The sequence below is a fragment of the Zeus faber genome (assembly GCF_960531495.2).
Source record: "Zeus faber genome assembly, chromosome: 1".
Classification (NCBI taxonomy): domain Eukaryota; kingdom Metazoa; phylum Chordata; class Actinopteri; order Zeiformes; family Zeidae; genus Zeus; species Zeus faber.
The window spans coordinates 32,215,038-32,232,995 of NC_137193.1; the positions used below are offsets into that span (position 1 = coordinate 32,215,038).

The 17,958-nt window shown below is 47.8% G+C and overlaps 1 protein-coding gene across 2 annotated transcripts in view; it reads left to right on the top strand.

The window, feature by feature from the left end:
* thrb (thyroid hormone receptor beta) overlaps positions 1-17,958 on the top strand; it is a gene marked incomplete at its 5' end in the record, with an annotated part of 90,041 nt that overhangs the window by 52,393 nt on the left and 19,690 nt on the right. For both annotated transcript variants that reach the window (XM_080017041.1, XM_080017042.1), the window contains 2 exons: positions 8,275-8,345; positions 15,975-16,025. In XM_080017041.1, the coding sequence (XP_079873167.1) occupies positions 8,339-8,345; positions 15,975-16,025 (58 nt within the window). The remainder of the gene's footprint in view (positions 1-8,274; positions 8,346-15,974; positions 16,026-17,958) is intronic.

The following is a 17,958-nucleotide window of genomic DNA, read 5'->3' on the forward strand; positions in this document are numbered from 1 at the left end:
AATATATTGGAATATTAAAAATAATAAAGCATACAAATTTGAATATTATTATAGCGGAATATCGGCAACCCTAGTATGAGGGTCCATTTGCTGGTGCAGAGCGTTACAGGTCCAATCCCAGTTGGTCGGAGCAGTATCTTCCACATCTGGAAAGGATCACGACCAGTCCCCCCCTGGCTCCATGACAGCAACAGCCTAGTGCTCGCAGCAGACTGACCCACCTGGTAGAGATGGAGAGGCGCTTGGTCCCTAAGTAGCTCACAGAATTTTGGAAGAACCCCATCATGTACCAGTGCTAACAGGGGAAGGCAGGGTGAGAGGCAAGTTAAGAGGCTGGGTGTGGTTAACCAAATGCAAGACTGCAAGACTGTCAATATTAGTCTTGTAAAAAAAAGTCTTGATTGTAATATTTCTACAGAAGTAACAGCTCCGAATTCCCCAGGTAGGGCGTTCCAGCGTACTGGGGCCCGGAGTGAGAATGCTCCGGATGCCTGCATATTATTTTTAACTCTCTGAATCACTAACAGATCAGAATGTTGTAAGCCTGCAAACTTATTTTTAACTCTATGAATCACTAACAGATCAGAATGTTGTAAGCGTAAGGCTCAAGATGGTGCTAGGCTGTGTAGTATTTTATAGGCAATTAGCAAAAACTTAATGTCACATCTGAGGTTAACCGAGAGCCAGGGAAAACTGGCCCGTTTATGGGTAATATTGTCAAACTTTCTAGTCCCCATCAAGATTCTTGCCAAAGTGTTTTGTACTAACTGGAGGCTTTTAATAATAGAAGTCGGAAGGCCAGGGAGCAACATATTACAGTAATCAAAGCGGGACGTTACAAATGCATGGACTATGGCCGCGCATCATCCGGATAGAATGGGCAGTTCTGCAGTTCTGGTTATGTTCTTAATAAGCAGTTGAAAATAGAGTAGGGTCAAATTTAACACCAAATTTTTTGCTGAGTTACTTTGGGTATTAGTACAGCTATGAAAGTTCAGAGTGATATCATCAAACAGGTGCCTGTGTTTGGCAGGACCAATAACCAGCATCTCTGTGTTCTCAGAGTTGAGAAGCAAGAAATTACAAGACATCCACATTTCTACAAACACGGTGATTCAGAGAGAAAACCGTCTGAGAAGTATGACCAACTTAACCCTTTAAAGTGGTAATACCAGGCTCCCTACTCACCTGTGTCCCGACCTGCTCTAGAGTGAGACGTTATGCTTGACTCAAACATTTATCTATGTTCCTAGAAAGAGTGATGGCGCCTTCCGTGAATGCCGCCCATCCTCAGCAGGTTAGGTCGCCCCCTGAATGAGGGCCACTTATCTACAAAGGAGAGTCTCTGCAGAACTTAGCAAGCCACCGGTTAAGCGAGACAAATCTACTGAACCTTTCGTCATTGCCTCTCCTAGGCAAGGGACCAGAGATAATTTCACAATGTCGACTCATCTCTCTGACCAGATCAGGAGTTCTAGCTTTATAACTCTTTGTGATCTCGGATTGTCTCATCCTTACATCATTAGAGCCGACATGAATAACTATATCAGAATAGCTGGCAGAATCACTTCGTGCTGTCTCTCGACCTGATACAAACTTGGAGAGCTTTCTATTCCACAGGGGGGCAGTTGGCGCATTTGGTGGGGCATTGCCCCCCATGCCCATGCCAAGCTCCACCCCTGCTTGCCAGTTTTAAAGCTTGTGTCATTTTTGGCCCTGCTGCATTTAAATGCAATTATTATCTTTACTTGTTAATTCAGAGTAAATTGTCTTCATTCTATGGAAGGAATTCTGTCGTAATTAATGAGTACAGTAAATGCAATGATTTCCACAAATCTTTATTAAGATATGTGAATGACAAAATACATACTGTATTTAGATTTTTCAATGCAAAAACACAAAAAGATAAATATACTGTATCTCTTCATGCACAAATAAACGCAGCACCATTTGTGTGTGGAAAGTGATATGGGAGTGTGGTTTGAGTGGATGCAAGGACTGGATCCTGGAATGGATTCTGAACTAGATCCTGGGACATACGCGCAGATGTAAGGAATAAAAAAATATATAGTTTATAAAAATCTTGTTATTAAAAACTTAGATATAAACAGGTGCTTTTCCAAATCCACCAAATAAGAACATTTCTCAAAATATGCTCCGTAAGCATGCGGAAGCATGCTTTTGGTTTTTATTAACATTTTTAATACACTTTTAATAACATGTTTTTTGGCCTTGAGCAGGATTTGGTTGTTGTTTTGGCAGATAGATCCCACGGCCTATAGTGTGAATGAGAGCAGGGGGGCCCGCTCATCTCTTCCTATAGGTGAGATAGCCGGCCGCCTAGGACGCCATCCTCAGGGGTTTGTGAAGAGGGAGCGATTGGGGCCCATTTTGGCACCTGTCACCCTCTCCGATGGTACCAACAGCACAACAGCGAAGGGGTGCCTGCGATCGGCACGCCAGAATAATGTGTTAGAGTGCGTATGTAACGGTATGGAACAAAACTCCTTATTTATCATACCCCATGTTTCGTGTTATCTCTGTGTATTTTGTAAGCTTCTAGCTGTTTCAAGATTTTATCCTGTTGTTGTAATGGACACTGACTAAAAAAACCCTGCTTTTCGTTGACAGAGAAATTTGCATTCAGTCCTGTAAACTATGTATATGTAGCCATGTGTTACCATGGAAGTGCGCTGTGATTTGAAAGTGCTAAAAAGGAGAAAACTTTAGTTGCAATTCAAGCAAAGTGATTCTACTGAAACACAGATTTTTCAGATTTATTGGAAATATATTCACTTTTGGAAGTATGACATTGTCACTGGAAAAATATGGTATGGAACTCAGTGTATGTGGTCTAGCTTGGACTCAAACATGTGCATTTTCTGATAAGTGTTTGGAGGAGAAGGACTTTGAGTTCTGGTTTCATCAAAGCATGATTTGTTGTTTGTAAAAAAAAATTATAATAATTCAAGCTGTGCACCATGTGCATCAATGCTGTCAAATCCCACATGTAGTGGACCATGCTTACAGCAGCAATGAAAACTGCACTGCAAACCTTGTCCATGTCCCAGTACGATGGTCTGGTTTTATCTAGTGTTGAAACGGGGAGACTACAGCTTCTTGAGGACATGCATTATAGAAATGGAGCTAAACATCATACCATGTACAGGGACCAGGTCTGTCACAGCCTTTAACTTGGAGGCGACGTTTTTATTGTCTTAAGGTCAGGGAATCTGTTTAACGAGGCCTGTCTGATATTGGCACATACCGTACGTATTTTTTTAATTTAACATTCCCCAATTGTTGGTTTGATAATATGAATAAACCTCTTTGGTCAGTGTTTCATCTTGTTTGTTCCTCTTTCCGCCTCATGTATCCTAAAACTGTGCAAAGAGACCATGACATCACTACGACAGCCAATGCTTGAGTCAGATGTGAGAGAGAGAGAGTGTGTACAGGAAATATGACTGTGTGTGTGTGTGTGTGTGTGTGTGTGTGTGTGTGTGTGTGTGTGTGTGTGTGTGTGTGTGTGTGTGTGTGTGTGTGTGTGTGTGTGTGTGTGTGTGTGTGTGTGTGTGTGTGTGTGTGTGTGTGAGACCATTTAGGAGTAAAAGGGCCACACACATGTTTTCTTCCCCATCATGATTGACATAAAAAATCGACGGCGTTTGTTTTCCATGCGGTTGTGGTCTTAAATTGCACTCAAAGTGCCATTAAAAAGAGCTTACATTGAATCTGTTGACACCTGCAGATAGAAAGAGACAGAGAGAAAGACAGAAAGAGAACCAGAGTGCCAAGGGAGTGAATGTTGAAGCAGTATTTCACCCTTGGCCAGTGGGGATGTAACATGAGGTTTTCTTCCAGAGGTGGAGTGCTTCAACACTTCCCTTTCTCTGAGCGCTTGCATAGCTCGGCCAAGGAACTTTTTCAAATGATGACATGAGCAGGTACCAATGCACGAATGTTAATGGTAGAATATGGCCTCGTTCAAAGGCAAAACCTGTGTTTTAAAGGAGCACTAAGCAGCTTTTGCGCCGCTGTCACGAAGACAACCGGATCTCTTAACAGTAACTAAACACCAGTTTGAAATTAAGATAAGAAAAAAGCATGTTCACGGAGGAGGTAAATTGAAATTGTCACAATTTTAGTTTAATTGTATTTTTTTGGGTTCAATCATAGACATACTGTTTATACTGTACATAGACGCCACATCGACTGCTTCGGCCCTTTGCTGCAATATGTCAACGTCACCGCCATATTGGATTGGGCAAGACTGGCTTGTTAACAAATACAAGTGGTATTGTGTGGTCAATATTCCATCGCACTGTGCGATCAACATTAACTTCATAATGATAAAAAAAGGAAAAAAAGATGTCTATTGCTCCTTTAACTTCTGTCATACATCTCATAATTTGAATCAGAATCAGTTTATTCGCCCAAGGGTATTTCATTTTCAAGGAATTTGTCGTGGTAAAGGTTGCTGAACAGACAATTTGCACAAAAAGCTTAAAAACATCTTACAAAATGAGATTCTATGTACATGATAAGCTAAAAGGCAGTATATGGAATTTTATTTTGATTTGCTCTCAAGCATCCAGAACTTAGTGAGGAAATGACATTACACCATTTAAGATAAGCGTGAGTCTGAAAGCAAAGGGGTGGATTGTCTTTACGATATCCGCACAGAGGGAGTGGCGCCGGTCACTTTTCATGAAGGCGCACCTTACACTGTTGGGGCCGCAGTCTTTAGCGTTGCAACTCCTCCTGTTACTAAACTGACGGAGTGACAGTCCGCTCCAACACGTGGGAGGAGACATGGGAGGAGGCATGTTAGCGCACGTGCACGCTTGTATTGTGCGTGCACACACACAGAGAAGAATTTTGGCCGTAAAAGCCCAAATTTGGTGGCCTCTGGCACATGCTGATGCCACTATTCCACCATATACACTGGTGTTAATTATTGCATACGCTTATGATTTTGCTTACCGATTGTAAATATGTATAGTAGTGAATTATTGTAAAGGAGAAGTTAGTAAGTCTTTATCTTTAGCCCACAGTCTGTAAATAGCTATTAATATTTAAAACCACGCCTATTCCTGACTGACCAGGACTTTTGTAATTAAGAATCATTACACCGTATTTTTTATGTTTTATTTATCTACTGAAAACTTCACTGTAAGGTTTTTCAAGACATACCACCATGATTGATAATGTATTGTCTTACTGGAACATAAATGCACTCTTGTTTAATGAAAATAAACTAGGTTATTTTTAGGGGCAACATGTCTTTAATCGCAGTTCTTTTGTAGTTTATGTATTGGTTTGAAATTAGATTATTTATAAAATAAACCTATGCCAAAAATAACTCTTAAATAACAAATCGTGTGAATCTACTGAATAAACTCAACTTCTAGTTATCTATGTCTTCATTTTCATCTAAACTACCATCCGAGTCCGTGCTCAGCTCAAAAGGTTCCCTGCTGAGCTGATCCTTGGTGCCTGCAGCACTCTGTCCCTCAACCATTTGCCTATTAAGGCATAATCCTGATCCCGTTGCAGAGGAGATGAGACCGGCGGAGAGACCCGATTTGGGACTTGTGTAGCACCAAGTAGCACATGGCAGCCACAGAGCTATGATAGCAGCAGTAAAATGGACAGCGGTCAGATTGAAACAGGTGAAAAGCCAAACAACTTTGATGAATGCATTTGCAGCTCCGCTTCTCGCAATGAGTCAGCGGGCAAATTATTATAATTATAGTTTTTATTTTGTTAGAGGGCAACACTCAGATCACTGGCATTTAGAAATGATTGGAAATCAATTTATTTGAACAAGCGTCTGCAACTTTAACAACCTAATCATGAGCTTATAAAATGCAATGTGATATTTTCGACCCCTAGGAGGAGCTCTATAACAATATGATCAGAAAAGGCAAGAATGTCAAGTCAATTTACTGTCAATTTGATATAGTAGACTCTGCCTCCCTGGACTGACTGAATGAGGGCTTTGGGAGTGTCCGTACCATCAGGAGTCAACGCCCCCTGCAGGAGGTTCATATAAACACAGAGAGAAGCAATTCTCAAAAAAGAAAATATCAGGTTCAAGTTCAAGACATTATTTGTCACATACACATGCATACGGTCATACATATATGCAGTGAAATGCCATGTTAAAGGTACACTTGCATTGTGGGCCCTATTGCAATTAGGCAATGTGTCAATTTTCTACAGATATGTCCTCATTTTACTTCTACGACCTCGTAGAACTAAATATTTAAACTTTAAAGTGACTTTTCAGAAGTGGGGGTTTTTTTTTGTGATTTTGAAAGGATGCGCCGCCTTTACTCTGCTTTCTGCATCTCAACCTAATTTCTGCCCGGGGTGGAAGACCATAATTGTCCTTTTGCTTATTTGGGTCAGGAATATGCTGAAGCTGGCTTAAGAGATGTACCAAAAAACTCCTTTACTTCAAAATGTAATTCCTCTTTCGTCTTTCTTTCGTTCTCTGTTTCTTGTGGGTCATGGCCGTTTATTTGGCGGAGTACCACAAGCCCACGCACCACCTGCAGTTTTTAGAGCAAGATTGTCTGTTAGGAATAAAGATGCACTCTAGCTTTGCATGTATGCTGTTATCACAGGCCCCTGCTGTGGCTTCAGTCAAAGACGTTTTGTTTTTTGTTTTGGGGGAGGTTGTTTTTATCCTTTTTCATTGTTTTGCATCCCACCGTTTTTGGTATTTGATGTTTTCTTTTAATTGTACGGAGCCAAGCTGTGGATTTTTTTTTTTCCTTGTCTAGGAAAACCGTCAGTCTCTGTGTCCTTGTTATAGCTTTAGGAACCTGTTGTGTGTGGATGAACCAGGAGTTTGGCTGTCCCCAGCTGTTGTCTGAAGCATTAAGCACTCTCCCTCTCTCTCCCTCTCCCTCTCCCTCTCCCTCTCTCTCTCTCTCTCTCTCTCTCTCTCTCTCTCTCTCTCTCCCTCTCCCAAAGGAGAAAGATGCAGTCAACCGTGGCCGGGTTTCCAATCATGCTTTTAGAGACAGCTGTTCTCGGGGAGGATGAGAATTATAAAGGCTGTAATACTTTGCATATCTTTAATTTTTTTCTGGGGGGCGGGGGTTCAATATTTTTTTCGAAGAACACTGCACTAATGGCTGTGATCTCCCAGAGTGATGAAACCGTAGGCATATCAGACATAATCACGTGACATTTGATTTATAACCTGGGGAACTTGATAGCTTAAGGCCAATTTCCTCGTATGGTGGACAGCCCTTTTGAATAAATGTGTTGAGGAGTGGGCGGGCTTGACACACACACACACACACACGCACGCGCGCGCGCGCGCGCACACACACACACACACACTCACACACACTGTCATATTTCCTGTACACACTCTCTCTCTCTCACATCTGACTCAAGCATTGGCTGCCGTAGTGATGTCATGGTCTCTTTGCACAGTTTTAGGATACATGAGGCAACCCTTCCTGAACCTGAGACACTTTGGGCTCAAGTGAGCTTGCAGCCGGAGCAGTCAGCTGTGCTGCACATTTTTCCCAGGAAACCACCCCACCCCACCTCCAACCCCAAACACCCACCCGCTGTTGCCCCTTAAACGTTGCAGGCCGCGCAGTTCCTTTCTGCAATGCTGTTGGAACAGTAACAGGCAAACCTATTTGTCTGTTATTTTCTGTAAACGTTCTCTTGTCAGCTTGGCTCATAGTCATCTTCACTGTGCGGCCGTTGGAAAGAAATCAGTTTTACAATACAACAGAAACCGCAGTTCTGTCAAAAAAAAAGGAAAAAAAAAAAAAAAAGGCTTCCCTCAATGAGATCACGGTGTCAGAAAAAATGACACATATCATCAGTGCTTGTGGATTGGTCTTCAATGTTTCACCACTAGATGTCACTATACACACAGTGTAGCGTGTACAGTGGGTAACTGCAACCTTGGAAGTATTCATTCATCGTGACAGCCAGATGAACCGTGATAACTACATCCAATTTTATTTTTTGATAGTCGTGGAGTATGTTGAATTAAATAGAAAAACTGTGGTTGTCTCCGCTCCGTTATACACACTAACAGCAGACGGTGGCTTAGATGGTTTCTTAGGTTGTACTAGATGAATGGAGATGAATGTGATGAGAGAGAGATAAAGAAGCTTTTTAATACTTGTCTCCCTGTTTTTGACCCTGTGTCTCTATTTTGTGCGGTTATTGTTGGACATAGCCCACACTTTCTGACTGACCTCTGGTGTCGGCCATCTGTCCCCTCAGGCAGGGATCCAGATGTCTGTGGAGGCTCTGAAGATGAGGTCTTGGCCTTGAACGCCCCAGCATTATGTCAGGTAAGACCTCTCTTCCACTATGTTACGGTTTTATTTTATCGACTCACACTTGGGCAGGGTAGATACAAGATATTTTCACCTTGCCTAATTGTTTTATTTTCTTTGCCAATAAAAACTTTGTATTCTTCTATGAGATAAAGGACACCCGCCCTACCCCCCTAATTTTTTCTTCTCCAAATGGAAAATGGGGGTGTAGAAACCACCATGACGACGAAGCCATAAACGGAGCACCAACATGAGACTACTAGCTAGCGTCGATAATAAAGAGCGAAAGTTAATTGTGGTAGTGGGTGTGGTTTTGCATCTGCTGCAGGTTGGGGAGCTGACGGCGGCTGAAAGCAGACACAGCTTGTTCCTCATCCATCTACACCAGGAGACTTGTAACAGTGCCTCCCCTACTGCAGCACATGCAAAAACTTACCCACTACCACATGAATAAAGAAATAGAGACCACTCAAAGAAAACTTTTGAGAGGGAGGGTTTTTCATTATAGACAGCTCACTCACTCAGTAAGCCCAAAGGTTAACTGAGTGAATGGTCTAAAGGTTGTCGCCCCTCAGTCACAAAGCGCTGAACAAGTGCAAAGAAATGGTTTTACTTCACGGTGAGTGGGCGCGCCAACTTGGATATTCATGGTTTTGGTGCGACAATTGGGATAGAATTCTTATCTTATATGGTGTGACATAAAGATAGAAAGATAATATAAAGAACCCCCCCTACTGGAGGTGGCCTTTAAGGTGGGCTAACCACCTTTGTAGCTCTTCTATACACAACAGCCATTCTAAAATGACATAGTTACATATATGGAGCGTATAAAGTGTATCCACAATTATTTTCAAGTTCAAGAGATTATTTGTCACATACATATACGTACGGTCATACATACTGTATATGCAGTGAAATGTCATGACACCCGGTGATTACGCAGAATCGACACGAGGTGCTCGCGCAGGAGGCAATTACACAAACAAAAAACAAACCAAACAGGGAGCGAGGGAAATGTCCCAGCTCATATATTACCAGTAATGGACAGGATCTGTCACCTCCCCTCCCATCCTTGGCTCAGGAGACGGTACAGTAACTGTGCAAAGTGGATGTCAAACAAGCGGCCTTGTGAGGATTAAACATGTCCCAAACGGAAGTCCCCACTTTTCTGGCAGATATGCTCCCAATGCATTTTGTCAATATATAGTCAGTCACAAAGACATGCATGTCATGTGAGGAACTAAGCCTAATAACCCAAATACTCAACCACCACCTCCACCAGCGAAGGTTGTTGACATCCACTAGCAGTGGAAGCGCACACACACACACACACACACACACACACGGCATCAGTGCTCTGTCACAATTCAAAGTCTGTGTAAAGCAAAAATAAAAATGTTCTGAGTTTGTAACACCGCAGAACAAGGTGTTATTAACCACCCAGCCAAATTTGAATGATTAAAAAAAAAATCGCCAAATATATTAATAAGGTTTCAAAAACGTGAAAAAACTATCCAGTTCCCTGTGCTCTGTGACCCTGGGAGCGTGTCCACTGAAGGCGCTGAAACCACGCCCAATCGCATTAAACATTTACATTGGAGTAACGACCATGTTTAAATGTTGTGAAGAACCCAATCCTGTGTGTCTAGTTGATCACCTCAAAGGCTGCTGTCTGGCTACGAAACTCCCCACTCTCTGGTAACCCCTGTTAAGTCCTCCACAGGCCAGGTCCAGGTGTCTGTGGCATGAGTTCACGGTCTCCCTGAAGATGCCTTTTACTCCAGGTTTTTTTGCCAAAACATTGTTTCATGCTAAACTCCGGGCTATTAGCTTAGCTTATTTCCCCACTGATACTCTGTGTTAGGAGGTGTGCTGAGTGAACCCAGGTGCAGAGAACAAGGCAGAGGCGAGGTGGCAAAAATAGAAGTTTACTCAAAACAAGTACAAAAACTGGGCAAAAACAAATAAGAAGTCTCGGGAGCTTGGAACAAGAGCGTTGTCATGAGGTTAGACAAACTCAAGACTGAGCGCCCGAGGACACAAACGACAGGGTCTAAATAGGGACGACCAAACGAGACACAGGTGAAACATATCACCTAATGAGGCAGGGTAATCAGGAACAGAAATAGGTGAAGCAGAGCAACCTTGAAAAGGCAGTACTGGCGGCATCTAGTGGCTGATGCTGGTAGGACCCGGGCGAACCCTGACAGGACCCCCCCGTCTAGGAACGGCTCCCGACGTTCCTCCAGGGAGTGTTGGGTGGCGACGGCGGAAATCCTGGATCAGAGAGGGGTCCAGGATATCCCGGGCCGGAACCTAGGAGCGCTCCTCCGGCCCGTAACCCTCCCAGTCCACCAGGTATTGCAGGGCCCCGCGGACCCGGCGGGAGTCCAGGAGCCGGCGGACCGTGTAGGCGGGCTGACCGTCGATGATGCGAGGCGCCGGAGGAGGCCTCGTGGTGGGCGCCAAGGTGCTGGTGACCACCGGTCGGAGCCGCGACACGTGGAAGGTGGGGTTTATCCTCATGGACCTGGGGAGCAGAAGACGGTATGCGGCAGGATTGACCCGCCGCACGATCTTGAAGGGCCCAACATACCGTGGTGCGAGCTTGCGTGACTCCACCCGTAATGGAAGGTCCCTGGTGGACAGCCAGACCCTCTGGCCTGGAAGGCGCATAGGCGCTGGTCTGCGCCGTCGGTTGGCCTGGATCTGCTGCTGCTGGGATGTCCTCAGCAGGGCCTGACGAGCCCTCTGCCAGGTCCGTCGGCACCGCTGGACGAACCGCTGGGCTGACGGCACTCCCACCTCCGCCTCCTGCTCCTGAAACAGAGGAGGCACGTACCCGAACTGGCACTCAAACGGGGACATGCCAGTGGAAGAGCAGCGCAGAGTGTTGTGAGCGTATTCCGCCCACACTAGATGGTCGCTCCAGGAGGCAGGGTTGGAGGACACGAGGCACCTCAGTGTTGTCTCCAGGTCCTGGTTGACCCGCTCCGTCTGGCCATTGGATTGCGGGTGGAAACCGGAGGACAGGCTGACGGAGGCGCCGAGGAGCTGGTGGAATGCTTTCCAGAACCGGGATGCAAACTGCGGACCGCGGTCTGACACCACGTCCAGGGGCAGGCCGAACACCCTGAAAACGTGCTGCACCATGAGCTCAGCAGTCTCCAGAGCTGAGGGGAGCTTGGGCAGAGGAATAAAGCGGCAAGCCTTGGAGAACCGGTCCACAACGACAAAGATGACGGTGTGGCCCCGAGACGGTGGAAGGCCGGTGATGAAGTCCACTGAGAGGTTTGACCAGGGCCGACTGGGGATGGGAAGGGGATGCAGCAGCCCCATGGGACGTGACCGGGGGTTCTTGTTCTGGGTGCAGATGGTGCAGGCAGCGACGAAGGACCGGACGTCCTGCTCCATGGTAGGCCACCAGAAACGCCTGCGGAGAAACTCAAGGGTCCTGGAGATCCCCGGGTGGCCAGTGAGGCGGGATGAATGCCCCCATTGCAGGACTTGTGATCGGACAGCCTTCGGGACAAACAGGTGACCCGGGGGCCCGTTGCCGGGATCCGCCTCCCTCCTTTGGGCCTGCCGGACCTGCGTCTCGATTCCCCAGCGGACCGGAGCCAAGATGCAGGAGCTCTGGAGAATGGGCTCGGGGAGTTCAATCAGCTCAGGAGGGTCGAACTGTCTGGAGAGAGCGTCGGGCTTGAGGTTCTTGGACCCGGGACGATACGACAGGATGAAGTTGAACCGATTGAAGAACAAGGCCCATCGGGCTTGACGGGAGTTGAGGCGTTTGGCATCCTGAATGTATGTCAGGTTCTTGTGGTCGGTCCAGACGACAAATGGGTGTTGGGCCCCCTCCAGCCAGTGCCGCCACTCCTCCAACGCCAGTTTGACTGCCAGTAGCTCCCGGTTCCCTATGTCATAGTTCCGTTCCGCTGGGGTGAGGCGACGGGAGAAGAAAGCACATGGATGGAGCTTCTTGTTGTGAGTCCTTTGGGACAAAACGGCCCCCACTCCCACATCGGAAGCATCCACCTCCACCACGAAGGGTAGGGTAGGCTCTGGTGTGGCCAGGACAGGGGCAGCGGTGAACCGCATCTTGAGAGCCCTGAACGCCCCCTCAGCCTCCGCAGTCCAGGCGAAGCGGGCTGTGGATGTCCTAGTGAGGGCGGTGAGGGGAGCTGCCACAGTGCTAAAACCCCGAATGAATCGCCTGTAAAAATTGGCAAACCCGAGGAAGCGCTGCACCTGTTTGACCGAGGTGGGTGGTGGCCAGTCCCGGACGGCTTCGGTCTTGGCAGGATCCATCTGGACGTGACCCTCGGTGATGACAAACCCCAGGAACTGAACGGTGGTGGCGTGGAACTCACTCTTCTCCAGCTTCACACAGAGGCCATTGGCGAGCAGGCGGTGAAGGACCTGTCACACATGCTGTATGTGTTCGGGAAGGGTCCTGGAGAAGATGAGGATGTCATCGATGTAGACGAACACGGAGCGGTTGAGAAACTCACGGAGGACGTTGTTTACAAAAGGCCTGGAAGACAGCGGGAGCATTGGCCAATCCAAAAGGCATGACCAGGTATTCATAATGGCCGGTAGGTGTGTTGAAGGCGGTCTTCCACTCATCCCCCTCGCGGACACGGACGAGATTGTATGCGTTTCGAAGATCGAGTTTGGTGAAGATGGTGGCGCCTTGCAGTTGCTCGAAAGATGTGGACATGAGAGGAAGGGGGTAGCGATTCTTGACCGTGATCTTGTTCAGACCACGGTAATCAATGCAGGGACGCAGGCCGCCATCCTTCTTACCCACGAAGAAAAACCCTGCGCCCTCCAGGGAGGTAGAAGGGCGGATGAAACCTGAGGTGAGCGTCCCCCGGATGTACTCCTCCATGGCTGTAGTCTCAGGGGCAGAGAGAGAGAAGAGACGTCCTCGAGGAGGGCAGGTCGATGGCGCAGTCATAGGACCGATGGGGAGGAAGCGTGGTGGCCCGTCTCTTGCTGAAGACCTCCCTCAGATTGGCATACTCGTGGGGCACTCGTGAAAACTCGGGATGGATGGGACCTTGAATACGGACTGGAGCCAGGACACGGACAGGAACTCCGGAGTGGGCAGGGGCTTGGGAAGGGGCCCGAGCTTGGACACTGACTGGAGACTCGAGATGGGTGAGAAGACGGACTAGAACGAAGACAGGTGGTGTGGCAGGCAGGGCCCCATTCGGTGAGACGCCCGGAGGCCCAGTCCAGATGTGGGTTGTGACGGGCTAGCCATGGGTAGCCCAGGACCAGTGGAAACTCAGGAGAGTGGATGAGGTGGAGCTGGATTACCTCTGAATGTTTTCCCTCCAGTGACAGCCAAAGGGGGGCGGTGAGATGGCACACGCTACCGGAACCCAGTGGTCTTCCATCCAGGGCTGTCACAGTGAGAGGATGCTCTAGAGAGCTTTAGGGCTTTTGCTAGCCCTACATCCAGGAAGCTTCCTGCAGCGCCGGAATCCACCATAGCTTGGAGGGAGTGATGTTGATCTCCCCAGGCGAGGGAGGCAGCCAGCCGGACCCCGGTCGCCTCGAGCTCGGGAGAGAAGGTTGGCCTCGTCGCAGTTCTCCCTACCCTGGACGAGAGTTGGCTTTTCCCGAGAGCTAAGGGCAGGAAGAACGGAAATGCCCCGGGATCCCACAGTACAAGCAGCAGCGCTCTCTCATCCGCCGGTCACGTTCGGACCGAGAGAGCCGTGTGCTGCCTACTTGCATCGGCTCCTCCCTTGATGCTGGAGGCGGGCTCGGGATAGCCAGGGGATGCTCGGGGGGCCTCGTCCCCAGAGCCGCTCTGCGCGCTGGTCTTGGTGAAGCGGGGGAAAAGCGTTCCCCGTGTCTCTCCCGGAGGCGGTTGTCCACCCGAATCGCTGCATCGATGAGCGTGTCCAGGTCCTCCTGCGCCTCCCGGGATGCCAGCTCGTCCTTGACACCCTCATTGAGGCCCTCCTGGAAGGCCGCGATGAGTGCCTCGCTGTTCCATCCAGACGCCACGGCGAGGGTGCGGAATGCGATGGCGTAGTCCGCCACGCTCTGTCCCCCCTGGTGGAGCCGGAGTAGCCGTGTCGACGCCTCCCTCCCACTGACTGAGTGGTCGAACACTCGGCGCATCTCCCCGGCAAAAGCCTGGTAGCTGGAGCAGGCCGGGGTTTGCCGATTCCAGATGGCTGTGGCCCAGGAGAGTGCTTTGCCGGTGAGTAGCGTGACCACGTATGCCACCTGTGAGCGCTGGGTGGGGAACTGTGATGGCTGGAGCTCGAAAGCCAGGGAGCATTGTGTCAGAAAGCCACGACAGCCCCCTGGGTTACCGTCGTACCTCTCTGGCGCCGGCAGTCGTGGTTCGCGGTGCCCTGGAGGACGCGGGTCCATGGGAGGCAGCGCTGGCGCAGGGGCCATAGGTGGAGCCTGTGCCTGGCTCTGCTGGACGGCCTGGGCGAGCAACTGCAGGTTGTCCAGGACCTGTTGGAGAACCCGCTCGTGTTGGCCAATCGCAGCCCCCTGGTTCGTCAAGGCCACCCGCAGGCTCTCCACCTCTGGAGGCTGGCTCTCTGCTGGGTCCATGTTGTGGCTCAGTCTTGCTGTTAGGAGGTGTGCTGAGTGAACCCAGGTGCAGAGAACAAGGCAGAGGCGAGGTGGCAAAAATAGAGGTTTACTCAAAACAAGTACAAAAACTGGGCAAAAACAAATAAGAAGTCTCGGGAGCTTGGAACAAGAGCGTTGTCATGAGGTCAGACAAACTCAAGACTGAGCGCCCGAGGACACAATCGACAGGGTCTAAATAGAGACGACCAAACGAGACACAGGTGAAACATATCACCTAATGAGGCAGGGTAATCAGGAACAGAAATAGGTGAAGCAGAGCAACCTTGAAAAGGCAGTACTGGCGGCATCTAGTGGCTGATGCTGGTAGGACCCGGGCGAACCCTGACACTCTGATTCCGACCTGGACCAGTGCACCCTTCCTTAGACGGCCTGGTGGTCCCAGGCTCCCCCAGGAACACCATATCGATACTGAACTTAGTGCGGACATCGAATCGACGTAGAGCACTGCAGCTCAGAACTACTGAGCTCAAACGATCCTCCAGCCTCAGCCTCCCGGTGACTTGGATTACAGGTGCACGCCACTGCAATGCTAATGCTCTACTCTTTATATAGTGTTAGGGGAGGGGCCATGCAAAGTATGACCTCAGCGCGTCATCGAGTCATGATTTAACCCCGCCCAAAAAAAATCTGGAACACAAAAATAATGAGAAACAGTTTTACTCCACAATACAGTATTGCATTTGTCAGTCTTTTCACATGTTTTCAGCAATGATTTTCTAACGTGTATTATGTTTTTAGAAACAAATCACTGAATTCACTTTATGCAGACTTAAATGACTTCCGCCTGTGTCAAAATCATTTTTATTCCTTTTCATGAGTTTTATGTGACATACAAATGTGGGAGAGGCGTCGCAATCTGTGTGTTTCTCCTGTGTAATTAAAAAGAACAGCTTTGTACTTTCTAATAAATACACAAACACACACACACACACACACACACACACACACACACTTATATTTATATATTTTTTGTACATTTATTTTAAAGTGCCTCTTGTCTATTTTCAGAGCCAGCAGACCAATGCTCCCCCCGCTGGAAAGATGAGGCTATTCAAAATGGTAATGCATTCTCCTCGGACTCACCACCGCAACACCTCTTCCTGTCTGTTGTGGTTTGGCTGCTCTTTCAGGGGAACATCCGGGGGGGGGGGTGGATCGCGGGGCGGGGGAAAGGGGCGCAAAATGAAAATGACATGACATGACACATGCATCACGTTTAACCCAACGTCGCGTTTGGAAAAATAGAGGGATATTTGAAACTCCGGCACAGCATGTGAACAGCGCCTTCGACTCTTTATGGTTCACGCTACATCCTGTGCGTCGTCAATATGACAGTTCCTGCCACCGACAGCGGCTTACAAAAAGTTCTGTTGATAAATGGTGGCTCAGTGGTTAGCACTGTTTCCTCAGAGCAAGAAGGTCCTGGGTTCGAACCCCGGCCGTCACAGTTCCTTTCTGTGTGGAGTTTGCATGTTCTCCCCGTGTTTGTGTTGGTTTCCTCCGGGTGCTCCTCTCACCATCAATAGACACGTATGTTAGGGTTAATACGATATTTGTACCATGACAATAGAGATATTCTATTACCATCAAGTATTAGGGTCGATACTTTGTCATATTTGGGTGAAACCTTTGTGAATGCAAGGTTGAAGCTTAGTTGTTCCTCGTCTAAAGCGAGCACAAATTAACTTTTGTGTGCGGTGTGTACCCTACTCACATTAGGACTTAGTGGCACGAAGGTGACGTGCAATCATAATTACCCAATAAGAACCCAAATGCAGGCACGGGAGGCAGACAGATATTTTAAGAGTTTTGAATACAGACTGGAGAATGGTAGATGTTGCGGTGAATCCAGTAAGAACAGGCAGACAGGCTGGCGTAGAAAGCTGGCGGCTGACAAACAGGCACAGGACGGACTGGAAGAGCCGGGTCAGGTAATACGAGATCAGGACACACGGCATCAGGAAACACGGGAGGCTAGAAGCTTGGTCGGTAGTCGAAGATGATCTGGCCCCAGCAGATTGTGGAACAAGGACCTGGGCGGAGATGGCGAAAGAGGGACAGACCAAAAAACTACCCAGCTACCCTACTCACATTCACACCAAAACTGAAAATAATACAGTTTTTACACCAAAATTAGCGGGTACATTAGGGCCGTGTCCTGGTTCCAGTGTGATTGGGGGAAAAAAAACAGTAGAGGAGACAGCTATTTAAACAAACATAAAAACAGAACATAAAACTGTAAACTTGGGGGTTCTTGGTGCGCTGTAGTCTTTACATTCAATACATTTCATGGTCCCCCATGCGGGATAAAAGTCAATAACTTCTGTTTTTGGTTTTGGATTTTAAATCGGATATGAAATGATCGAATGATACATGGGTATTCATGTCTATTAACGTGACAACGTCTGGAACTTCAATGTGTGTCACATCTTGCCGGCAAAGTGGCCAAAATTAGAGGGTTGACCCGGGTGTACTGTTTACATCAGAGCCGATCGGAGCCGAAGCCGGTAAAAACCTGTGTCTATAGCAGGGTCATTTGACCCGGGACTGAAGCCCAGGTGTTACCGTTCACAATAAAGACACAGGCCGGATGTTGGCGGGTGTTACTAGATTTTTGCTGCAGTGGGAAAGGGGTATAAAAGAAAACCACACTCACACAGAGCACACGGGTCACAGGGGGGTAGGCTGGGCAGGTGTGACATTACCACTGAACAGCGACTGAAACAAACAGATACTTCTGGTAGAGCTGTTGGTAGAGCGAGCACAGGAATAAATAAGGCACAACCAAGTTTATGAATATTCTCAAACTCGTGGAAAAACAACAGTTGGGATGCTGTATTAATTGTGTGTGTTGAAGTCTGTTTGCCATCTACCCGACCCATCCACCCCTTATTATTATTAAAGTTGTGATTATTTTTCGTCTTTGACGTAAAAAAAGCTGCGATATGGAAGGATGTTGATCTTGCCCTGCCAGCTGGCCCGCATGTTTTAT